The 26,573-nt window shown below is 35.8% G+C and overlaps 1 protein-coding gene across 29 annotated transcripts in view; it reads right to left on the bottom strand.

Moving 5' to 3' along the window:
• Nucleotides 1-26,201, bottom strand: part of LOC18443651 (uncharacterized) — a 110,880-nt gene extending 84,679 nt beyond the window's left edge. For 25 of the 29 annotated variants that reach the window (XR_016055962.1, XR_016055963.1, XR_016055964.1 and 22 more), the window contains exons 1-8: nt 25,585-26,201; nt 20,837-20,923; nt 19,899-20,033; nt 19,371-19,736; nt 15,766-15,855; nt 10,282-10,338; nt 10,086-10,157; nt 8,015-8,098 (exon numbers count right to left, since the gene is read on the bottom strand). Coding sequence is in view for 7 of the 29 variants with exons in the window: in XM_020673170.2 (XP_020528829.1) it covers nt 8,015-8,098; nt 10,086-10,157; nt 10,282-10,338; nt 15,766-15,855; nt 19,371-19,736; nt 19,899-20,033; nt 20,837-20,923; nt 25,585-25,974 (1,281 nt within the window). In the remaining 22 variants the exon portion in view is untranslated. Of the gene's footprint in view, nt 1-8,014; nt 8,126-10,085; nt 10,158-10,281; nt 10,339-15,765; nt 15,856-19,370; nt 19,737-19,898; nt 20,034-20,836; nt 25,401-25,584 lie in introns of those variants that run through there. The other 4 variants (XR_016055974.1, XR_016055975.1, XM_088867455.1 and 1 more) reach the window with 3 other exon arrangements.
• Between the last annotated feature and the right edge of the window lie 372 nt (nt 26,202-26,573).

Genomic DNA, 26,573 nt, shown 5'->3' with positions numbered 1-26,573 from the left:
GGATTCTTCAAAATTTGTCATTTTTTTATCATTTTTCTTGTTTTTTTTGGCATGTGATCTAATATGCAGGCTTTAAACAGCTTTATTCAGCTTTTTCACAGATTAAATGCTTGAGAAATTTTGTGTTTTTGGATCACGAAAGTTGCATTTTTAGGGTTTCCTCCTTTCCTTGTGTTTCATGCAAAATATGGCATGAATCTGTCAAAATTTGTAGGCATTTTGATCGTAAAGTTGTTCATCAAAACCTTTTGTTACGAATTTGTGATAATCATTGAGAAAAACAGAGTTATTTGGAGATTGAAGGCTCGAGTTCACAAAACCAGCTAAGAAGTTTAGGTTTTTTTTTTTTTCCGCCATATGATTAATTTCACTGCATATTTTGAAGATAATGAGTTCAAATTGTAGGGTTTTTAATCTTTATAGTGTCAATTTAGATTTAACATATTCAATTTTATTTAATTTGATCAATTACAGCATGAATATTTAAATGAACACATTGATGTCAGTGAAAAAAATTTCTGCTAACTTTTTTTTTTTTTTCTGCCTTTCGATTTTTTGTTCATGATATGTCACAAATAATGTGTTAGATTTCTAGCATTTTTAATCGTTATAGTGATGTTTATAATTAGATGTATTCAATTTGATCTGATTTATTCAATTTGAGCTTCATTTTTTAGATTCAATGACTGTTGTCTGTAAATAAAAGAACTGCGTTTTTTTTTTTTGCTCAATTTAATCAATTTGATTTGATTTATTGATGATAATGTGTTCAAAATTTAGGGTTTTTATTCTTTATATTGTTGTTTATCAGAAAATGTACTCAATTGGATGTAATTTATTCGTTTAGAAGTGGATTTTTTAGTTAAAATGGCTTATGTAAGATGGCTCTGTGAAAAAAAGCTATTTTTTTTTTTTTTCTTTTTTTTTTTGCATTCCACGATCGAATTTTTTGTAATACATGATCGAATTTTTTGTAATCCATGATCGAATTGTTTTTTTTTTTTTTTTATCCATGATCAAATTCTTAATTTTTTTTTTTTTTTTTTGTAGCCCATGATAGAATTTTGTAATCCATGATCGAATTTTTTGTAATCCATGATCGAAATGTTTGTTTTTTCTTTTTCTAATCCATGATCGAATTTCTTGAAAATTTGTGATTTTTTTTTTTTAATCCATGAGCTCAGTGGGCCAATATTAGATGAAGAGGTGGAGGAAGTTACTAAGTGGATTGAAGATTATAAACAGAGTTGGCCAAGGGCAGGCATTACTCTCATGAGTGATGGTTGGTTGAATAAAGTAAGCAAAAAGGAGTTTTTAAACTTCTAGACCTATTCCCCAAAAGGTACAGATTTTTTGTCTAGCAAAGAAGTATCAGGGACGAAGAAGAATGCAAACTTCTACGTACGACTATATGATCTGTCATTTTATTTTTAGATCGTATGTTACTAATTGTATGCTTTATTGTAGTCCATGTATGTTGATATACTTATTCCATGATAATTCTACGTTTATCCTTTTGTGTGACGTAAATTAAATGGTAAATAGTAGTTCATGCAGGGAAATAACATATCAATATTCGCATATTCATGCAAAGAAATGAAAATTCTTAATGTTGTACCCTCATTTTTTATTGAATTTCTAAAAAACAATATTTATAATGAATTTTAATAATTTTTTCGGATTTTTTTGAAGCTTTATTCTGACCGATTCACCCGATTCTCGATCCGGATCGCCGATTCGCCGATCCGGATCGCCTTTTGAGGTGCCCGATCCAGGTCACCGATCCGCTTTTTAAACCATTGCTATTAATTATTATTGCAATATAATTTATAAAGTGCGGTTTCTATAAGGTTGCAACTTTAAACAATCCAATTAAGGCGCACTTCCAAATTTTATCATAACATGTAATTTTGTTGTAAAAAGTTTTTTGGATTATCTTAAAAACTATTTTCATAACTAAATAGAAAATTTTAAACTCCAACAATGGTTAAAATCAAGTAGGTCTATAAACATATGAAAATCTTGAAATTGGACGGTCTAGATAATGTGTTGTAAGATTCACTATTTTTGGGGCTCAAAAACTTTTTTTTTTTAATATTCACACATCTCGATGTCGAGATGATCAATTAGAGGGTTTTTCAACGTTAATACTACCTTTTCGATAAATTTTTGAGGTGCATCTGTGATTCTACATTTTAAGGTTGCAACCTTTATATAAACTTTTCCCTAATTTATATGTTAAGTATATAATTTAAATGTAAATAAAATATCATAATCATAATATATGGAAAATTGTTTCATGCAGGCTAGACTGCATTTCTATATACGCAGTCCAGAAGTGAAAGCATCCATCTTAAAGATGGATGCAAGTAGGTGGTCTATCTAAAAACCATGGAAACTAACAATCCAAATGTTTTCTTAATAAAATTATTATGTCTAGTATTTAAAACTTATTTATTTTTCATATTCATGATCTCCATGTTAGAGATTATATGTCCTTAAAAATTAAGTCCAAAAATCCATCTCAAAAATAATGTTTTAAGAGGCGCCATATTTCTACATGTGTGGGCTTTGCCTGCATGCTAACTACAACCATAATATATTATAATGTAAATAGTAAATAGTGGCGCATGTGAAAACAAATGCACAGGGAATGTTTCCCCACCTCAATAGGTGTGGTTTTATTTTACAATGAATTAGACCATTTCATGGTAAAAGCTTTTACCATAGTATTTTATTTCCATAATGCATTTGCACGAACCAAGCGTATGAAACATGATTTTACATATGTAAATATTTTCGAGGAATATTTTACGCACGAACCAAAGTACCCTAATAGAATCTTTCGAATGTAGGATATCTATACAAAAGGATACAATGGAAAGGAATAAGAAAAAAATAATGATTTCATCTTAGTAAAAAAATAATATTAAAGTTTAGAATCAGTGGGAGAAGTTAATTAGTATAAATTTATAAAATTAAATGTAGGGTGCGCGGTTTGTATAAGGATGCAACCTTAAACAATCCAATTAAGGCGCACCTTAAAATTTTATCATAACATGTATTTTTGTTATAAAAATTCTTAGCATTATCTTAAAATCTATTTTCATACCTAATTAGAAAATTTTCAATTCCAAAAATGGTTAAAATCAAGTAGATCTATAAATATATGAAAATCTTGAAAATAGACGGTCTAGATAATGTGTTGCAAGATGCACTATTCCGGGACTCAAAAACTTTTTTTTTTCATATTCATACATCTCAATGTTGTGATGATCGATTAGAGGGTTTATTCAACATTAAAGCAACATTTTCGATAGATTTTTGAGGTGCATCTGTGATTCTACATTTTAAAGTTGCAACCTTATATAAACTTTTCCCTAATATAAAATCGGCAACTGAATATACATGGATTCACATCTTCCAGGCAATCCAAACATTGGACATGTATATTCCATGTTTCTTATCAGGTGCTATCCAAACAACAGACACCCTTATCACAGAGACAGACCAATTCCAGGATAACCCAATTCCAGGATAGGCTTCTCCAAGTACCCAAACTGGCCCCAAGGGTATGTGGTAATTGTGCACCTAACCACCTAGCTTATGTAGCATGATTTGATTAGCCCCACATACTCTTTTAAAATGGAGGGAAGTTTTGAATTTTGATTTTTTGCTGGAATTTTGACAAATTACCTCAAGGGTATGCCCTCCAACTTGGCTTTTAGTTCAATTAAATATAAAGAGCATGGGTATTTAAATACAAGCATAATTGAAGTGAATTATAATTACTAAAATATAGAGAATAAAGATGTTAAATCCATAGTACACATCAAGATGGAATGATGGTGAATAATGAGTTAAGATCAAGCCTCTCTTTGTAGCCATGGAAGTTGGACTTCAATGGCCAAGATTAAAACACATCGAAAGCATCTCTACACTCAACCTAATAAATACTCCTTTTAATCTCTACATTTTAGTTCACCCATTCTCTCACTAGAGTGGTACACCTCTCTCTCTCTCTCTCTCTCACAGCCCTCTGTGTGGCATGCCCTAGGCTATCTCCTCTCCGTTTCTTTCTCTTCCAAAGTGTATGAAGGTGATGTGAGAGAAAGCTCCAAAGAAACTCCATGAAGGCTCTATTAATGGTGATTCAAATATCAAAGTCAAGTTATGGATGATCTAGTTTTACGGCCTTCATTAATTGAGTAAGATCTCATCAATTTTCTTTTATTCTAGTTAATTCACCTTTCTGTAAATTCTTAATTACAGCAAGTGTCCTTCATCCATTTGATGCTAGATCATTGATTTCTTTGATCTACTTTGATTTCCTTTGATACATATTGTGGAAGGCATCATCCATGCACACATTGATCTAATTTCCATGTGATTTTAGGAGTATTTTTTATTGATATTTCAGAGATTTTTGCAACCAAATCAATCGATTATATCTTCATTTTGATGTCTCAAGTTGTTGTTTTCATAAGAGGAGATCATGCCGATTTTATGTGGCCCGATTTATGAGCTGTATTAATTGTTTTTGTGTTTTAAGAGACGATTTCTCCCATGGTTTTTCCACTTGTTTTGATCACTTGATCACTACAAATTCTTCCATGTTTTAAGTGTATATCAACAAATTACTTAACTCTCTAATTGACTATTTTGATGAAATTTTAAAATGAAGATTTATGTCTTGATCCCCATGCTCATGATATTGATTTTCTCACCAAATTGAGGGTGATTTGTACATCCTTTTTCCTCCCACCTAATCTCATGGTTTTGAATCCATTTTGTTAAGCCCTCTCATATACTAGAATGTGCCATGAAAGTGTAGATGATATAATGCTTAAAGGCTTCCTTATTTGAAGTTACCATTGGCCTATGTGATTAAGTCATCAGAAGCCCTCCCCATAGCTAAGACCCAAGGCTGTAAACTGAGAAAAATGAGCTCTATGATCAAATAGCCATGATCAAATTCTTTGCACCCATATAATACTTGTTTTCGGTGGAGAAAGGATTTTGAATTCGAAGTGTTTTTGCCCAGTTTACAGCCGTAGGTATTAGCTATGTACAATGGGAGGGCATTTGATGGCGTCAACACAAGGCCAATAGCAACATCAAATAAAAAAGCTTTTAAGCATCATATCATTTACACTTTCATAGCACACTCTAACATATGAGAGAGCTTAACAAATTCAAAATTGAGATAAAAGTGGGAAAAAAGAAACTACAAATCACTCTCAATTTGGTGAGAAATTCAATAGCATGAGCATGAAAATTTGAACATAAATTGTTCTTTCAAAATTTCACCAAAATAATCAACTAGAGAATGAATCAATTGGCTGATTTAGATCAAATTTACAAAAAAAATTCAGCCAATAAAATCTCATGAAAACACTGTAAATAATCTCTCATAACTGGAATCGATAAATTAGGAATTAAGATGAAATTAGATCACCATACTCTGCTGTAATTGCGGTTTTACATCCATCAAAAAGCTTCACGAAAAAGCTTGATGATGATCTCTTCAAGAAATTAAACATCCATAGAGCTAGGGGTTTCATTTAATCTTGAGATCAAGCTCCAATGGAGCTTAAATGGAGGACTCTCTCACTAGATCCTCACATCTCTCTTACTTTCTCTCTCTGAGAAGTTTCTTTCATGAAGAAGATACAAAGGTTAGGCGTGCTACTCATGGGAGAAGTTTCTCTCTCTAAAACAAGGAGGTAGAGAGAGATCAAAAGATATGAGGGGCATACCTTACAATACAAGAGAAGAAAGAGAGAGAGTGAAGAAATAATAAGGGCACACCACATTTTTGAGAGCTTTTTCTCTCTTTGAAAACTTTAATATGGAAGAGAGAATAAATAGGAGGGACAAGCCCCTTATAAAGAGAAAGAGGAACTTTCAATTGTATTGGAATGAGAGATTAAAGGGGTATTTGTAGTGATGAGTGTAGAGATACTTTAGATGTGTGCTTTAATCTTGGCCATTGAAGTCTAACATCAATGGCTACAAAGAGAAGCATGATCCTAGTCAACCATCTACCATCATGTCATCTCGATGTGTGGTAAGGATTTAAACACATTTATCTTCCTTTTTTTAATAACCATAATTCACTCCAATTTCCCTTGTATAAAAAAACCCTTGCTCTTATCATATTATTGAACTTAAAACCAAGTTGGTGGCATATCCTTGCGGTAATTTGACAAAAATTCTAGCAAAAATAAAATTTGACACTTCCCTCCATTTTATAAGAACATGTGGGGCTAATCAAATCATGCCACATGAGCAAGGTTGTTAAGTACACTATTACCACATACCCTTAGGGTTTCAATTCTAATTTCAAACCCTATGCCCCTTCTAGAAGGACTCAAATATGTGCACAAACCACTTGCTCTGCACATTTAATGTGCCAAAATTAATTTTCTCAAATTCAAAAATTGTACAAAATCCAATATTACAAAATGCTCCCCATCATAATAAATTACGCAATATGAACCATGGGGAATGATGTCATCCCCACGTCATCACCAAGTCAGGTTTATGCCAAGGCTCCCATGGTCCCATGTGGACACCCATTGGCCATTTGGGTGGCCTGTGTGGGTCCTAGGGGGTATGCCCTTAATCGTCATTTTGCAAAAAATAATTCCCAAAAAACACATTTTCTTGTTCAAAAAATCCAGAAAAACGCTCAAAAATCCTCAAAAAATTCTTTTAATTGTTTCCACCATAATAAATCATTTTAACACTGTCTAAACATATTTCGATGGGAAATTAGGATCCTATGGAGTTGAATTAAAAATTGGAGCACTCCACTCAACTAGACCCGAAATCGAAACCACATTCTCAGTGTGAACCAACAAACTCATGACCCACAATGCATAATCAGGGGCGCATGATATAGGTTATCAAAGTCAAACCAATGAGTGACCCTGAATTCCCAAGTACGAGTGGATTTCAGGTGCACCCGCTAGAGGACATGCACACACAAGGTGCAGGGGTTCCTCTCTTGACACATGTGCATACCTCTCTTCAATAGATCCCTGGAAGAGTCTGCTACCCAAACTTTGCAGTTGTTTATGCACATGCTATGAAAAGGCTCTAAGAGTCAGGGATTTAGGCCAATTCCCTCTGTTGTCCCTAACCTTTCCATACATGGCTAATCATCGAGCTCATATCATCATACACATAAAATCACATCGCCTTGGCCCAATCATCCAGTCATGAGGCCTAATCGAGCTCAATAACGTTAACAATAACCAATCTTGACTAGAGGCAACATTGAAACCTCTCGGTGTCTCTCATATATACACCAATTCTCCTAATGATTGTCCTAGGGTTTCCATGACTCTTGGTCACAATGCGCAAAATCCTAGAGTCATGCCCCTGTTTTCACTCCCACTGTAGTCAAGAGCTAGAACATGTCAATGCTAAAGGCCTTAAAAGGCCATAACTCCAACATGTAGAATATAAATGCCCATATAATGAGAAAAGGATGTAACAAACAAATGATAAAGAAATAAAACACAGATTGAGCAAGAATAAACAAAATACAATGCTGACCCCTCACACAAATGACCATTTAATGCATAGAGATGACACAGTTGACTACAGAAGCTATAAAAAGTGCTGCATCACCAACTCTTATCATAAAACTCTTCTAAAACTATATTTGCAGCTTTCCCATAGGAATACAACATGAACCTAGAAAAGTGAGACAGTCATAACCTATATCAAACTAGGCCTAATTTAGTTATATTCAATAAAATACGGATGTAGCACATGCAAGCCCATGAATATACATCTACAATATTTATCATGCAATTAGGCATCAGATACAATGACATTTAAAGCTGTTGCCAACCTCTTTTTATAGTCATGAGTAGGTACTAACTCTGCGGCTTGACATCCAAATGAGCAAGATTCAGCTCCAAGCAAAATTAGAAACAAAATGAACATAAAATACTAAAGTAGAAAACAAATAATATACGTTCGATGGAAATTTTCATACCTGAAGGGAAATAACTTCTGGAAAGTCTTTTTCCAATGCATATTGCATGTATCTAGGATTTGCCCCACGCCATTCATAGATTGCCTAGTTAGCACCATGTGCAATAAATATCTTGATATACCACCATGCCAAAGAAAAAGGTGATGTAAAAAATTGAAAAATTATCCAGCTAATAAGGTAGATGATTTGTTGAATACATGTTTACAGCAGGTTGTAGTATTGTATAGAAGTCCATAGAGGTAGTAATGTACTTGTGTCCAATCACAGGCATAGTTTAGAGGCAATTACACAGTTGTCCTCATTTAACTTGTGATGGTTATATCAGTATTTCAACCAGCAGCTTAGTCATATCTAAAAAGTAACATTTTCCTCATATGGCATTACTGATTGGCATCAAAGAACTCAAGGTTTCAGAGAAAGAAGTGGTTAAAGAATCTCAATTTGTGAGATCTGGCCTCAATGTCAATCCCATAATTATGAGTAGGAAAACAAATATCACTATTTTTGGGGATCAAAAGGCCTCTTTATGTTCTCCAAAATACAGATGAATAAGGACACTATAGGTATTGATCATTCTATAACGGACGCCAACAAACATACCCAATGTACATCCACCTAAGAGTGACTGCCAATGAAGGTTAGCTGTCACACAGATCTAAAATGACCAAAAACTTACATGATTTACAAGGTTCACCATACAATAAACAATAGAAGACAATTTCAAGCAATGCCTCAATCAAGAGGTTATTATTCACTTAGAAGAGGAAAATTGCATAGTGAAAATGTAGTCAAAGTCACCATGCCCTTCACCAAAAGACAATATTTCTGCATATTGGATAAGAACTTTCCAAAGCCTATAGAAGGTAACTTGAAAGAGGACAGAGGGCTACTTTTATTTCTCTTTTGGTTAGTCCCATGGGAGTCCATAGAAAGGTTCTCTATAAAAAATTGTCATACAGTGCTACTAGGAAGACAAGGCATCCCCTTCTAATAGGAATGAGATTATCAGTGCACTGGATGGTACCAAAATATTAAAATTTTATTTTAATGAGAATCGCTGAATAACCAAAAATAACACATCTGAACTTCTGAGACTGTGCATGGAAAATTACATGCCAAGGTCTTTTTCCATGAAGCTCATCACTCAAATAAGCACTTAATGTGTTGCATATTTCTAATTTGAAATCAGTATAAGGGTTTTAGAAGGAATAATACTTATGACCTTTAATACAAAACATACTTTTGCTTATGGTACTTTACTCACCATAAGCACTTGCCATATCAACGTAGATTTCTGCAAGAAATCTTAGGCTAAACCCTAAAGAGGCAGCATTCCCAGGGCTTTGGAAACAATATACATAAACTTAATTTTAGGATTCAAATCCCCAACAACAATATGGCTTAATTTTAGGATTCAAATCCCCAACAACAATATGGCTTAATTTTAGGATTCAAATCCCCAACAGCAATATGATAATACGAGTCTATATTTTCTTATGTGCTCAAAGTTGGGCAAAATCCTTACAGGAACAAGAGCGAAAAAAAATTTCTCACTGATGTATTCCTTGTTTTCATCAACCAAATTACCAATTTTTATGATGATGGTCAACAACTCATACCGCTAAATCTTCAGGTTAAAGTGATTTAAACCTTTATATGAAATTTTGAATCAATCTTCATGCAAAATTCCAAAATAGTCAAAATGACTTGATACAAAAGTATAAACAAATACCCAATAGGATCTAACCCTATTTACCCCAAAAAAATAAAAATAAAGGTGGTCTAAGCCTTGGAAGAAATTGAAATCATGCTAAACAAATGTGATTTACAAAAAACTAAAGAATAAAAATAAAATTAAATAAATTTGAATCACACCATACACTGAACCCTGTATAACAAAACAAAGGTCTTCACTATAAAGTCAGCACATTGGCCTCCAACAAAAGCTAAGTGGCCATTTCTCTTTCATTCCCAAATCCTAAGCAAACCAGGAGTGTCTCAAAAGAATCAGACTTCCAAGCTTAAGAAACAGCATGGAGCCGATGGAAATAAAAAGAAAGACAATACTGACTTGATCTGAATCGCCAACAACAAAAAGGCTGCCATTTCCTGATGCTAGAAGTCGTATTATCTCATATTGAACCTGCATATGTGAAGTGTTGCAAAATTTAAATCTAAAGAAAGTTGCCCCTACCAGTGTTCAAAACACAGCACAAGAAGAACAAGCTTTTCAGGTACTATGAAGTTATAACAAGGAAAATTCATACATCATCAATATCCTGAAATTCGTCGACAAGCACATGAGACCATTGTTGTCGATATTTCTGAAAATAGAAACATTACCATATCAGTCAAATATTCAAAAAACAAATGGATAAAGTCAGGAAGCTATTGCACATACAAATATTGAAATCACATGTACAATATTGAATTATGGCTAGCAGTTATTAATTGAAATTGTGCCAAAATTTAAATAAAATTTAACACTCTGAAAACATGAAAAATCTGATACATCACTATGTAACTTATCTTAACATGGAACAATAGTAAGCCGGTAAATACTTGTTTATGCCATATCACAGCATGACAGCAGAAACCCTTCTTTTGAAACTGCCACCATGTCATGGAGAGCCACGTAAGATAGAAATCTCCATTTGATGCAGCGAAAATAACCAAAAAGAGAAAGTACACTCTCTCTACAAGTGAATTTTCTTCCATGCCAACCTTTTTCTTTTCTTTTTTATTTTTTCACCAAAAAACATCCATCTTACATGAGACGCCCCTCTTCCTTTTAAAAGTTCTCTACACTAAAGATAACCTCTTACTGTCACTTTCCAGAAAACAAACATTCTCATTCTATAACTAAAAGACAACTCACCTTTTCTTAAGATGACTTCCCATTACCTGTAACTTCCTAAAAGAGAAGATATACCTCCTATCTTTTTTTTTAAAAGTTGCTAGCTATTAATAAGATATACCTCCTATCTTAAAACAAACTCGCTAAAAATTCAAAAACGAACCTATTCCTTTTCTAAGGATAAGATAAACCTCTCTAAACTAAAAACGCACTCTTAAAGAATAAAACCAAAAACAAGTTTTTCCTAAAATAACAAAACGTAACCCTAAGCCCAAAAATGAACAAAATTCCTAACAATTGACCCATAAAAAATAAAGGCATAATTAAGCCCCCTAGAATTGAGAAGAATGAAAATATTGAATCCATCATCTCTTGATCTGCATCATTCTCCCCTAGTTGGAGAAAACCCACCCTCAAGATTTGAGATGAGCTAGGATGAATCCTGCCTTAAACCCATGATATTTCTTTAACCATTGAAGGTCTTTTCACGATCCTTAGAACAATATTCAAACTTTTCCATCTCTAGATACACGACGACTCGATAGGATACGTGCTCATCATCAATATTTTTATTAGTGGAATAAGATGCACCTTCATCATCAACCGTCACACGTTTCCTATAATTCTTGATCATATTCTCAAATACCTCATATGTTGCATTTCTAGTCATCCCACTTTGTGCCTCCTCCCTCAACTTATTTACTTCTTCCGTTGAAATCTCCATAGGCTCCTACATTCATGTCAACATTTTGCTTCTCCATATCTCCATTCATGAGGAAATTAGATATCCTTGCTGCCTCAAGGCCAACTTCTTTTATTTCATATTGTTCTTCATAAAAAATAGAACCTTCATCAAAGATAGGGTCACCCATGACATCAAGGAATGATAATTCCAATTGAAGATCCAATCCTACTTGTTCTCCTTCAATAATGCTCTCATTGATGCCATCGACATCGAACACATCTATGGAACTGGACACATTAGCATTCCACTCCTAATCTGAGTTGAACACTTATTCATGTCATTCTCCATAAAAACCCTAGCGATTTGGATCTATCCCTATTAGTTTCCTCTTTGTTTAGGGCACATTCTTGCTATTCTCGTTTGCACAACAGTTGAGTGACTTTCACGGGTCAAGTTGTTGATTTCCTTGAGTAATCAAATTAGATCGGCATTGCTACGGCTAAGACCTCCACGACCAGCCATCGCAATCTCCAGTAGTCTTCGAATCTTCGAACTATGCTCTGATACCAATTTGATGCAACGAAACTAACCAAAAAGAGAAAACACCAATCTCTCTCTCTCTCTCTCTCTCTCTCTCTCTCTCTCTCTCTCTCTCTCTCTCTCTCTCCACGTGAATTTCTTCCACATCAAACTTCTTTTTTTATTCATTCACAAAAAATCAACCATCGTACAATGAGACCCTCTTCTTATAAACGTTCTCTTCCCGAAAGATAATCTCTTTCCCACGTCATTTTCCAGAAAACAAGCATTCTCTTTCCATAACTAACAGATAACCTACCTTTTCTAAAGATGACTTCGAATTTTCCATAACTTCCTAAAAGATATGATATGCCTCTCACTAAAATTCTAAAGCAAACGCATTCCCTTTTTAAGGATAAGATAAGCCTCTCTAAAACTAAAAACATACTTCTAACGATAAAACTAAAGACATTTTTGTCCTAAAATACCAAAACATAACCCTAACCCCTAAAATAAATAAAATTCCTAAAAAATTGATATAAAAATAAAGAAATAATTAAGCCCCCTAAAAATGAGAAGAATTAAAACATTGAATCCATTCATGTCTTGATCTGCATCACCATTGGAACATTGTTCTGGAAAAAACAGAGAGTCCACATCACAATTATACTCAGAATTTTAAGCCCATATCGTGGAAATGCTTATTTAAGAGACACAAGAAACCACCTCCCATTTGTACACTTAAAAACATGGCAAAAGAACTAACTTGCATACACCACAAAACATGACACAAAAAGAAAGAGCAGAAGTAGTAAAATTAAATACAAGAATATAATGCACTAATACCTTCAGTTCACACCGCACCTAAACATAACCCAGAAAAACACTTGAATGTAAAGATCAATCAGTTAGAAGCAGTAGGAGCAAATACTTAATTTTTCATACTTCTCCATGTTTGTTTACTTTTGCATAATTCTTATAATTGTAAAGCTTATTTTATAATTTTGATAGCTGATCATTCATTGCTCTAGATTCCTCGAAAACCCATCTATAACGCAACGTCACGCAAAAGCAATCTTCTAAAACACAGCTTGGGTAAGGTACTTGGCACCTGCCCAAGCTGAGCTATTCAAGCTAGTACAGTCGGATTCACCCAAGACATGTCCAAGACATAAAAAGAGGGTTGTAAATAATCAAAAAAACTCTGAGAAAACATAAAAGATCCAAAAAATCATATATATTTATATATATATCTATATGTGTGTGTGTGTGTGCGTGTGTGTGTGCGTGTATGTATGTATGTAGGTATGTATGTATGTATATCATATAATAGAATAAAGTTGGTGTTATTGGCTAGAAAAAATAGATAACCTAGAAGAAGGGGAATTTTAGAAAACTAAGAAAATCATAAAAACATAAAAGTACATACCAAATGAATTATAAATCAATCGTAATTGATTAACAAAAGATAAATCAAATTAATGATTTCTTATTGAGGAAAATGAAACATAAGCAAAGTTTCAAGGACAATACCCGATCTTCACGCTCAATGTGGATCCATGTCTCAAATCCTTTGTCAAAGCTTCCTCAAACAACCCCAATCAAAACCCCTAATCAGCTTGAGGTTTTGAGTTTCTAAACTCTTGAAATTTTCGGATGAATAGTTAAATCAAATTTTAAAACCTCTCATCCTAATTGTTTTGCGAAAATCAAACCTATAGTTGAATCAAGAACACAAAAATAGGCTTGGGGATCAATTTTCATAGAAGACTGACCATTAATTGCAAAGAAAATGCAATTTTTCAAAATCAGGAAAAAACTAGATCAATTTTTTTATCTAAAACATCTGTAAATCCAAGTGTTGCTCTCAAATCTAAGGGTTCTATTAGATAGATCAAGGAAAAATCTAAGGAATGAATTTGAGCTCAAATCAATAGGGTTCAAGGCTCCAGTCTAAAAGAAGAAGGGCACAGATTTTCGAACCCCATTTATTATGACTTTTACAATGCTCGGGTGAGTAAGAATTGCACCAAAAGTACTATGAAACTCATGCAAGTCAACCTGAGTGATGGAGGGTAAAATCATTCTTATTTTCAACATTTGTTTAATTTCAAAGGATGCATATATTAATTTTAGTTTTAGGGGTTTTAAGGTTTTTTAGGGACTCTAGGGTTTTCTTGTAATTTTTTATGCGGTACTATTCAAGAGTAATGTACACAGGTGTAAAATTGTCATCATGAATTTTGTGTTTAATTTAGGACTTTGGTTCGTTTTATATATTGTATGGCCATGTAATGTCCTTAAACATTAAATTTTATTAGTTTAGAGGTGTGTGGGGCCTATAGTGGTCATTCCACATGACTTTGTTTTTAGAAAGAGAGTGAAAGCTCGAGGCTTTTGAACCCTAGCTTAGGTGAGGAGGAAACCTTAGGGTTTCTATAAATTTGGCATGTGTTTTCTTTTGGTGTTTTTCAAATTTGTACTGCATCACCAAGTTTTACAATACCAGGCTGAGTTTGTACAGTACTCACTCGATTACTGTAAAGGGCACCCTTAGGTACCCATTCCGAGCTCAGCAAGCTGCCAAGCCTGAGGCCAAGTCGCCTTGGGAGAGATTTTGAACATTGAGCCAAAGCAAAGGTAAAGTGCATTAAGAATCTCTTCAATTTCTTTGTGATGAATAATTTGAATGGATTGAGAAAGCTACATTTTTATATAATGTGAAAACAAAAGAATGATTTATAAAACTAGAAGTCTTAAAATGATAAAACTAATGCGGGAAAAGACTTCTAGTCAGTGATTAAGAAGTCACCAATCAGGATCTGGATCAGGAATCATCAATGAACGTGCCGCTTCTAGGTCTGAATCAGCGGTTATTTGTGTCCAAATCACGCAATAAACCTTAAATAACCTTTTTGGTAGACTGCCCATCCATATGGCCGAGGTTCAAGGATCAAATCCTCCATGCCCAGTCCTTCCTATTAAATTCTACCATATGCTATATTTTATATATGGCAACATGGTTCGATTTTTGAAGTTCAAACCTTAAATAAAAAAGATGGGAGGTGGGATGAATCGAAACTTCAAGCTCACGAGACTACCCACAATGTCTACCTCATAGAACTTTTAAAGTTTTGTGCAAGAAGTTGCATGCATCTTGTATAATATTGGTCGTCTTTTTCTTTGAAAAAGAAAATTGCTTGATTGCCTGTCCAGATTGTGATCGACCCACCAACCCATTTTTTTAACACATTGTTTCTAGTCATTATATAGAGAATAACTATGATCGAGTCACTGCAAATCTTGAAAGCACATTTGCTTGGATTATATTGAGTGGAATGTCACTAATACAGCGAAATAACGTTGCAGAAGCTAATTTAAGTTCAAGCAATCATAGTGGTGCTAATCATAGCATATTGCTGGAAATCCATGATATCCACAATCTTGCTGAAGTATCCTACAACTCTCAAAGTTTAAATCATGCTAAATTCCTTTATAATGACCTATGGCCAAACTATCCGAGAACGATGGTGACGTCCTACAAAATCAGGATCATTCAACCATATTCAAGTATGAAAACTGGAATATGCAATACACATCCTAACTTCTATACTTCAACAATATAAATAATTGCAATATAGTAAGTAGAAAATGATATTAATGCATCCAGTAGAATGAAATATGATTTACTTGCAATAGATGCGGTCTCATGTGAAACATCTGACATGTAAGATACAGAAGATCATTAAAATCCACAGCTCCAGATCTCCTGAGTTCCCTCTATGAACAAAAAGCTCAAACCATGTAAGTATGACAGCTTTTCATTGATATGTAACAAATCTTGTACTTCAGATATTACAACAAAAAACAGCTTATCATATCATTTTGAATAAATTATCGATTTCTGTAATAACCATTTGCTTTTTTCTGACAGGTAAAACAGACAACAACTTCTTTAACATTGAATTGTATGAAAATTAATATACTAGCAAGAAAATCAATTAATAAGTTCATCAATTTCGTTAATAAGTCTATTAATTTCATCTAAAGAAATTATTTATTTCATTAGATGACAAATTGATGAAGGAAAAGGTTAAAATCAGGCTTAGGTCTTATAGAAAAAAGTAAAGCCTCACCTCAAAACTCAATGCAAATTGTAGTTCTGGCACCAGAATCTCAACCTTGGCCATTATAGCTGTGAAAAAAAACCTAAAAATAGTGTATATTGTAACACATTATCTAGACTGCCCATTTTCAAGTATTCATGGATCCGCAAGATATGTACCGTTTTATGAGCTACAAACTTCATAATAGGCAGTAAAATTGATTTTATAGCCATCATAGAGATGTCCCATGCCGAAAGTATTTTCTGGATAAGGTTTCGAGGTGAGGCTTCACCTTTTTTGTTTTTCTTTCATAGGCCTTATAGAAGCTGCACGCATTGATGAACACATCTAGGCTAGCTGTTGCTTGTTGCAAGAGATCGGATGTCGCACTAGGCTAACCGTTGCTTGTCGCAAGAAAACGGATGCACGTTAGCGCAATGGCTTTCGCGCTAGCCGTTGCTTGTTGCAGGAAAACAGATGCGCTAACGTAGCCACATCTTGAAAGATTGACTAAAAGACACGAGAGGGCTTGAATTCAGCAATTCTTCAACTAGATTAATGAAAGAAGAAAAAGAACTAATAGTAGAAATGATTTTTAGTAATTAATAGTAGAAATGACTCCACTAAAGAAATACAACATGTCAGCCACTTGTAACCAATTTGAATCTGTAGCAAGAATTGCATCTAATCACATCAAGTGATCACATAATGCCAACAAAAATTTCCTATATTATTTCTACACATTCAAACCTACATCTAAGCCCCATACATTATTCCAGATAGAAATTATTGGTTACAGATGATTCAGATTCAAAGTGTTTTGCAGCCAAATCTGAACAAAGAACAAAGAAGGATTAAATTTTTTATGTTTCTATTCATTAAATGTCCAATGCTCATCAGGGGGAGGCTAGGCCTCTTGACAAGAAACCACACTACAAGGTTGGAACACCATCTCAGTTGGAACTTGGAACAAGTTGATGGTTGGTCTTTCAAATTTTAAAGGCGACGAAATGCATGCCATGGATTTTCATTTTTGCAAAGTTATTGACTTCTTAAATTTGCATTCCAACATTGAGAACAAAGTTCCTTAAAAGAATAATACAAACGAATTTAACAAATTAGGACTAAGATTTCTACAGCCAACATTTTTCACGATCTTCTATATTTGTTGTATTTTACATTTTTAAAAATGAAAAAGGTAAAAGTCATCAGATCAACTCAAGACACTACAAGTCAACACATCAACTTGGGACCAAATAAGTCCCAAGCCAAGCCATACACACAGGCATGCATGTACACAAGCACGTGCATACACACACAAATTTAAGGCTGTACACATGCATGCACATAGGAATACACGTAGCGAAAGTTCAACACTGAGTCATAAAAAAGGCATCAAGAACCTAAGATGGGGAATAGAAACACCACAATAATTAAATCCCATTAGAATATTTTACGCAACCTTGGCTTGTTTAAATGGCAAATAGAATCGATGTAATAGGAAAAAAATAATTTGCCGATAACTCAGAAACAAAAAAATTTTACACTATAGTTGTTGGAAATGCATGTGATTCCGAATCGTTTTCGGAATCGAAATCGTGGAATCACATGTATCAGATGATTTCTAATCTTGGAATCATTGTCCGTACAATTCAAATCATTGAATCTTGATTCGCAATATATCGGAATCGCGATCCAATAAAATAGGAAATGTGTTTCCTATTTGTAGGAATTGGGGTCCCATCATGTTGGAATCGAGTTTCATACCTATCTAGAATCGCACATGATTCCACATCATTTAGTGGCTTCTAGAACCACAATCTGATGAGATTGGAATCGTGATTCCTGAATTTTTAGAATCGTTGTCCCGTTGACTTGGAATTGAGAATCTCACCATTCAGGAATCGATATTCTCCCCATTCAGGAATAGTGCACTGAAAATATTTAGAGAAATATTAAGAAAATATGTTGAAAATATTTAAAATTTACCATTACTTTTTTTAATATGTTGACTGAAAATTTACCATGATTTACAAGATTGAATTTTGGTTTATATATAAATTGCCAATGGCAACAATCCCATACAATGGACTCAGTCTACCAACAACCCTTCGCTTACCAAGAGCCCTGGACTTGGTCTACAGCATACAACTAGTGAGAACAAGTGCGACCTCCCTCTACTAGAATTATAAAATAAATAATGAAATAGAAATTCTCCTTCTTTACTGAATGTAGGTTGGAAAATTGAGTTATTCAATTTATAATATTTAAAGATTAATTTAACGGTTATCTTAGTACCTATCATATATCAAACAATATTACATTAGTACCCACAAGATTTACAAAAAACTACTAAATTTGAAGTAACAATTTTTCTTAACAATATTTATGCTTGGTAAGAGATGTTAAAAATTATTATGAAATTCAAGTACAAGGATAGAAATTAGAAGGGAAAAGAAAATAAAATTTTCAAATATTCCCCAAATTTAAAACTTGATTCAATGTTGATCGAAACATTGTTCAGTGCATTTTCGAACCACGCTTTTTAATGATAAGGAACTTGCTTCCAAGCAACATAGATTCGCAATTTCTAAATAATTGGAATCAACGTCTGGCACATTGTGTAGCTAATAATCACAAATTCTGCGATATAGAATCTTAATTCCAGGCTTCCAGGAATCGAGATTCATTTACTAAATTGAATCACGTTCTAGAAACTTGGAAACGTGATTCCTTTCTTCCAAAATCAAGTTTCGTCCTGGGAAACGCAGAATAGAGAGTCCGAACCAGAATTGCGACCTCAGTGGGCAATTCAGGTAACTATATTTTATACAACCTCAAGAAATCACTTAAACACTTCAGGTGGGAAAAGCACGTCGCACTTTCATGTATGAAACCAGAAGGTCCTGCCTAGTGGAATGGAATTTGCTGAGATGGCATTAACATGATCCACCATAACTATGAACTGATGTAGAACTGAAGAACATCCAACAGCGACATGAATGGCCTCTAGGTATGGATAGCGAGAGTGGAAGGTGCCACAACATAATGTCTACATTTCCTTTCCCAGAGAGATCCCAAGTTAACACTAAAACAAACAAACAAAAAATTCCGACAAGGACATAAAGACTAAGTAATGCATTGGAAATAAAGTTGCTCAATGATAAGTGTTTGGCGTATGTTGCATACCTCATAAACTTTGGATATTTTGTGGGAGAAGTCACTGCAAGGAGGAGGAAGACCAAAGCCATGCAAAAAGCTACCCCTACTTTTGGCAATAAAGTTTTTTATCCTACATGATCTCGCATTATTTATTTCTTGTAGCAAAAGTTTCGATGGAACAGTACTAAGAAACTTCCCATCAGTGTTTGGTCTATACTGCAGTAACCATGATCGGTCAGGGGTACCATCCACTAAGAACTTGCATGCTAAGAGATCTTCATGTAGTGCAAATTGTGATTCATCCAAATGTTCTAATTGAGTTGCCACATTCTGGTACTCTCCCTCGTCAACTTTCTTGACAGAACATGTTTCTTCCGCACATGATTTAAATGCCTGAGAATATCATCATAAAACAAACCATGGATGACATTAAAAACTGCTATGACACAAAAATGGCATTGGACCTTTGGAAGCAAAAGCAATACCGTGACATGTACATTCAGAGAGAAAACGGTAATTGGAGAACTCAAGGAAAATAAAAGAACAACAGCTTACCTCTTTCAGAATTCTATTAACAACATTCAGAGATTGGGTGTCATCACATATGCTATAATCACTGTCCAAACCAATGTTCAGTGTATGCATTGAGTCTCTTAAAATTCTTGAACAAACACTATGTACTGTTCCGACCTAAAAGACAAAGAAGAAAAGGACAATCATCAACATCCTAAATGGCAAAAAGCGAATAGAAAATCAACAGTAAGTATCAGAAACAAGAAATGCCAGTAAAACAAAAGTAAGAGTGAATCCATTGTAGTACAAAAGCATATAAATGAAACTCAGAAGAACTAGTCAAGAAAGCTGCCTCTGCCTGTATATCTATTATCCCAATTACGGCAAGATGCAAACAGACAACAAAATAGAAGAACTAATCAAAATAAAAAGCCAATGGATAACATCTTCTAGAACATTCTCAATGACAGCTCAACAAAAGATTATCACCGCTTTTATGAAAAAGTAGTGCAACATACAATGTTTATAATAAACTAATCTGATTCTTTTATTAGCCGCAAAGATTAGCATCACTTTGTCCATATGTTTTCACCTGTTCTTCAATACACAAGAGACTTTCAGTAACTATGCTTTTTGTAAGGCCATTAGAGATCCTCTAGGCCATAAGTGACCACAAAATGTGACACATAATAATAAAATCAGAGCATGATGTCACATAAATGTAAATTCCACGCTTCCAACCACATGGCAGTTGCATGTGGTTGCATCCATAACTACATGGAAAATATTCCACATTTATTCTTCTTTTTTTACTAAGAATTTAACCTGACTTGGTCAATGTGATAAGACGTTGTTGGACTATTAACTACTCTTTTGTATTGTACTTGGAGAACATTCATAGTGAATAACTACAATATACTCAATTTCTCAGAAAAAGAGCATCAAAACAAAATATAAGTAAAAGAACAGCTCATACATACCATGAGCGGATCCATAAGATCAGCCTCAAGGGGACAGTTCAGTCTCTCATAAATCTCCTTAGCTGCTTTATCTGTGAATGCTAGGCACTTGAGGCCATTAAAAATACACAAATTTAATGAGTAGCAAAAAAGATAAACAATAAACATGAAGCATAAAATATAACAAACTGCTCATCTTAAATATACTCGAATACATCCACCGAACAATTGACTGAACTTATACATGATAGCTGATAGATCTCAATTAGATGAAGTGACACTTGCGAATTTAAACCAGCAGCAAAATGAATTAGTCAAATGAAGACAAACTTCTGCTGAACTGTTCTGAAAGTACACCCCCTTCCCCCATAGTTTTCCAAATCTCTGTAGGGGAAATTCCCTTTCATATAAGAAAATTTGTAGAAGCCCCGCACCAAGCACACAGGCATACATGCCAGCTTACTTTACCCCAAAAACATGACTTGAAAGCGTAAACAAACTACAAAGATGTAGATAGGTTCCCTATACTCCAATAACTGTTACAAAGAGACTGAAATAGAAATCATAAGAAAGTATGCAATTCAGTGAACCCCACAGCCAAAGAAGAAGCACATATAAGATTGAAATTTCATAAGCTTCCAGGTAAAGGAAGATTCTATTATTCAGTAAGAACATCCTTGTTTCTTGAACGCATTCTAAGGGACAACAGACATTTGATTCGTCCCTGTATAAAGATCTAACAACTGCCTATGGGAGCAAAATAGTCATGCACCAATTTCCTCTCTAAGTAAATTCAGAAAGAAACCAAATATGCACAAAGTGTCAAGATCCTATGCCTAGAAACATGTGGAAGCCATACCTAACCTTCCTAGGTTCATGTGAATAAATTAAACTTGGAAGAAAGAACAAAGATAACTCATAAGAGGATTATGAAACGATCCTAATTAGTAAGAAGAATGCCTTGTTTTTTTTTAACGTATTAACTCTAATGAATTAAATGAAATTTGAGTACAAAAGTGTGCTTCCTTAAAAGCAGCAGAGATCAATCAAAAATTTGCTCCCCCCTTCAGGGGGATGCAATATACAGCTTTTTTAAGGGCAGGGTAGAATACAAAAGATGGGATTCCAAAGAGGATAGGAAAGGGGTTGAGTGGTAGCGAGACTAAAAGTGGCTGATTGAGGAGGAACCATTCAGACTCTAGCTTAGGAGGCTCCAGACTTGGCAAGGGTATCTGCCTCTGAGTTGCTTTCTCTCCATACGTGTTTCCAGAAGTGGGGTAGAGGAGTCGATAGTTGGGAATTTCGTCAAATATGGGCAGCAGGTACCATGGGTAATCAGAGGACCCTGAAGCCCAGGTGATGTTATTCCGAGAATCACCTTCGATTATCACTCCGGTACTCTAGGAGGGTCGAAACGTTTGACCCCTTCAAGGAGAGCAACTGCTTCAGCTGTTTGGGCATCTGCGTGGCCTATTGGTTACGAGAAAGAGGCCAACGTAGCACCTTGGTGATTTCGAAAGAGGCCTCCAACTCCGGCAAGGCCTGGGTTGCCTAACAAGCATCCATCAAAATTCAGTTTCACTAGGCCATTCTTGGGGGGTCTCCAGAGAGACGCACGAGAGGGATGCTAGGGGTCGAGGTAAAGCATTGCCTGCCAGTTTTGATAGAAAGCCGAGGGTGTGAAACCTTTGAATATGGGGTAACTGAAGGCCCAAAAAATGACCTGGGATTTAACCTTCTCGAGAAGGGCTGTTAGGGAAGGGTTCTCCCCGAAATATCCTATTGTTGCGTTCGATCCAAATATTCCAAATTAAGGTTGTCTTTGAAGCCTTCCATAGCACAATACCGGATTTAACCCAGGGAAGAGGCTGGAGTGAAGAAAAGAGGGGCGGGACCGAGCATGGAGTCACCCATTGCCAACCAAAAAGACGTAGTAGAGCACCCCACAATTGTTGGACGAAAAGGCAATGGAGAAAAAGGTGTGAATTGGTTTCTTCTGCCTCGTAACAAAGGGTGTATCGATTGGGAATGGGTGTGCCTCTTCTCTGCAATTGATCTGCCGTGAGTACCCTCTCGACGAGGGCTATCCATGAAAAAATCTTAATCTTTGGGGGGACAATGGTAGACCAGGCTTTAACAGTGACGGGTGGAGTATGAGGGAAAGTGGGTGTTTCTAAAAGCTTTTTGTAGACGGACGCGACTGAGAAATGACCGTCTAAGGATGGGCACCAAATGATTTTGTTGGGACCAGCAAGGGGGGGGAAGATAGAGCGAAGAAGAGAGAAGAGGTCTGAGAATGCCGACATTTCTGCCTCTGTGGGTGAGTATCGGAAGGTGGGAGACAAGGTTCTAGGGGCCCGAAGGAAGGGAAGTGGTCAGCTACTGTGGCCTCTCAATTGAGATCAAGGAGGAAGATAAAGGAGAAGAGGTCTTTGAGAGGGGATTGGCCCATTAAAAGGTCATGCCAAAACCTGATATGAGTGCCAGCTCTTGGCTGGAATCGAGTAAAAGCTTTGAAAGGACGGAGAATGCCTACGAGAGTACGCCAGATGCCAGAGGATCTACTTGAAGTTCTACAGGTAGGTAGCCAATAGGATTTGTTGTGGAGGTTATACTTATGCCATATTACGGTCTTCTAGAGATAGTTGTCTTGGTGGCAAAGCACCACCACCACTTTTCCAACAGTGTTGTGTTTGCTGTTTAAGAGCCCGAATGCCAAGGCCTCCACTTAGGTGTGGTTAACAGATTTTTTCCCATGAGATAGGTGAATTTTCCAATGTTGGTCATCTCTTGCCCATAAAAAATTTCTCATGAGTTGCTCAAGACAGCAGCGATTGGAAGCCGGCATGAGAAAGAGGGACATTTGGTATACAGGAACATTGCACAAAGTGGCCTTAATGAGAGTCGCTCGACCAGCCATTGATAGGTAATGGCCCTTCCATAGAACAACTTCCGATCAAATTTGTCGAATAAATGGGCCCAAAGTCTATGTTTGGGTTTTGCCGAGACAGAGAACAAGGCCAAGATAGGTGGAGGGGAGGTTCTCGACAAGATAGCCCCAGCGGTTAGTAAGGGCTTGAGTGGAAAGGAGGTCGAGGGCCACTCCTATCATTTTTGACTAGGTCATGTTGACCTTGAAACCGGTGGCCCATTTAAAAAATTTGAGGAAAAGAATAAGAGTCTCAACCTCGAGGGTGGATGCTTTACAGAAGACTAGTGTGTCATTCGCATATTGAAGATGGGTTATAAGGGGGCTGTGAGCTGAGATTTGAATCCAAGAATGAGATCCAACTGGAAGAGCCTTTGAATTGAGATCGTGAAGACTTCCGCCACTATAGCAAAGAGGAAGGGGGAGACGGGATCGCCTTGCCAGAGACCGAGCAAGGAGGGGAAGAAACCCTTGGGGGATCCATTAATTAGGATCAAGAAGTGGGGGTTGCGTATATAGCATTTTATCCAAAGTCTCCACCACAAACCAAAACCCATTCAAAATAGGGTATCATCGAGGATCTCGCAATCTACATGATCATAGGCCTTTTCTCAGTCAAGTTTGAGAACGAGACCAGGAACTTTGGAGAGATGTCTTGAGTGTACGCACTCGTGAGCTATGAAAGCTCCGTCAAAAATTTGATGGTCTTTAACAAAAGCTCCTTGTTGGGGTGAGATGACCAAATTCAGAACCTCTCTAAGCCGGGCGGTAAGGACCTTAGAGAGGATTTTATAGGTACAACTGATGAGGCTAATGGGATGAAAGTCCTTGAGTTCCTCAGCCCCTTCGACTTTGGACCTTGGGCATTGATAGTGACGAAGAAATACAAAAATGCTCAAATAGCTACACTAGGGACAATTGATAAACTATGGACATGACGAACACACCAACATGCATAACTCCGAGCATCCAGTCTTAATGGCAACCAGGAGCATCAGTCTGCTGACCAACAAGTGATGTCACTGACCAACAACTGACGTCGAGAGTGGGCAAGGGCCCTGGCAAAGATGCCTTCCAGCCAATGCTCAAAAGTGACACAAGGGACATAATGTATCTGCATGCACATACCTATTGAATACAATGGCTGTCAAGAGTAATGGTGTTCAATATGATCACCAAGGTTTACATGCAGTCCACAGAGAACAAGTGTTATATGGTAGTAAAGACAGCAAGAGGAAAGTGGTGTTGAATATGATGACCAAGGTTTACATGCAATCAATAGAGAACAACTGTTATAAGGTAGTAAGGACAGCAAGAGGAAAGTGAGGACACAAAGAAGGCCTCGCTACCAAATATCCTCACTGGAGGTTGAGAATATAGCACCATATTCCCCTTAAGCACCGAATTCAAGTATTTTAGTTCTTGCACTTCCAGGAAATGGATTGTCCTAAAAAGATACCATAACCAGCAGTACAGTTGAAATCAAAATTAAAATTCCTTTGTTCATAAGATGAGCTTTGCACTGCAACTAACGGCCACGTGATGGCCCCCCCCCCCCCAGTATTTTTTGATTAGCTCCACATGGTATGATTACTTCCTGGATTCACGTGTATATCTATGGTCTAATTCCTTGCAGTCATAAGGATCTGTTCAGAACTGCAAAATGGAAGAGCAGGCATGCATCAAAGAGAATTTTACAGAGAGCGAGGAAATCCAAAACCATGAGAATTGAAATTATAACACTACTAAACTGTACCAATCTATATCACTACTAAAATGCAGCTAAACTAAGTATAACCATTATACATTCCAAAAAGAGAGTACCCTGAAAGGCACCCACCAGTATGGAAGAAGGGTCCACATTGAGTTTCCTAATCATGTGAAGGATCCTGAACGTCAAAACCCTAGTTTTCCCAGACCCTGGCCCCGCGATCACCCGAACATACGGCGCATCAATTTCAACAGCCGAGAGCTGTTCGTCATTCAACTCAAGCCCTCCCTTCCTCTCTTTCAAGCTCTCCGCAGCTTCTTTTGCGCCAATCTCAGAGCGCAATTTTAAGCAGCCATGGGGCTTCCCTGGGAGAGCTTGTACACTGAAGGCCCTCCTCCAAATGCCACGAATGAAAAATCTACTAATTAGGGTTTGGGAGTGGTGTGAGGAAAGGTGTTTGGTGATGCAGAGACAGTGTCTCCAGGAGCAGAAACCCTTTGCAGAGAGCAGTATGTCCATTTGAAATTTGACAAGCTATGTGAGAGGAGAAACCAGAATATGCAACGGTCAGTTGAAGCTCAAGATAACAGGTGGAAATTTTGGGGGTTTGCTGCTAACGCTGGCATTTTCAGTGGGATAAAATTTGTAAATTTGTATTGGTTCGCTGACTCATCATCTATTCAAATGATTCCTCTCTCCAAAATGTATCTCTAGGGAGGTATTTTAGATTCAAAATTTTAGAGAATAGAAATCTCAGCTATGATGGGTTGGAATAAAAAAAGGAAAAAGTTTACATAAGGGTGAGGCCGTAAACCATCAAATTAAGGCGCACTTCAAAAATTCACCTCAAGATGAAAATCCTTAATTTGATCATCTCAACCTCAAGATGTATGGACATGAGAAAAAGTAGATTTCAAATCTTGAAAATAGTGTATGTTGTAATGTATTATCTAAACTGTAAATTTTCAATATTTTCAAGTTTATATAGATCTGCTTGATCTATACTCATTTTAATCTTTAAATTTTATAATTAAAGATAAAATTGAGTTTTCAGGTTATCAAAAAGATTTTATAAACTAAAATAATATATTTCGATACTATTTAAAAGCACGCCTTAC

This window comes from Amborella trichopoda, chromosome 5, assembly GCF_054954075.1.
Source record: "Amborella trichopoda isolate Santa Cruz 75 chromosome 5, AtrichopodaSantaCruz75HAP2 v2.0, whole genome shotgun sequence".
Taxonomy (NCBI): Eukaryota; Viridiplantae; Streptophyta; class Magnoliopsida; order Amborellales; family Amborellaceae; genus Amborella; species Amborella trichopoda.
This window is presented reverse-complemented; position numbering and strand designations above follow the sequence as displayed.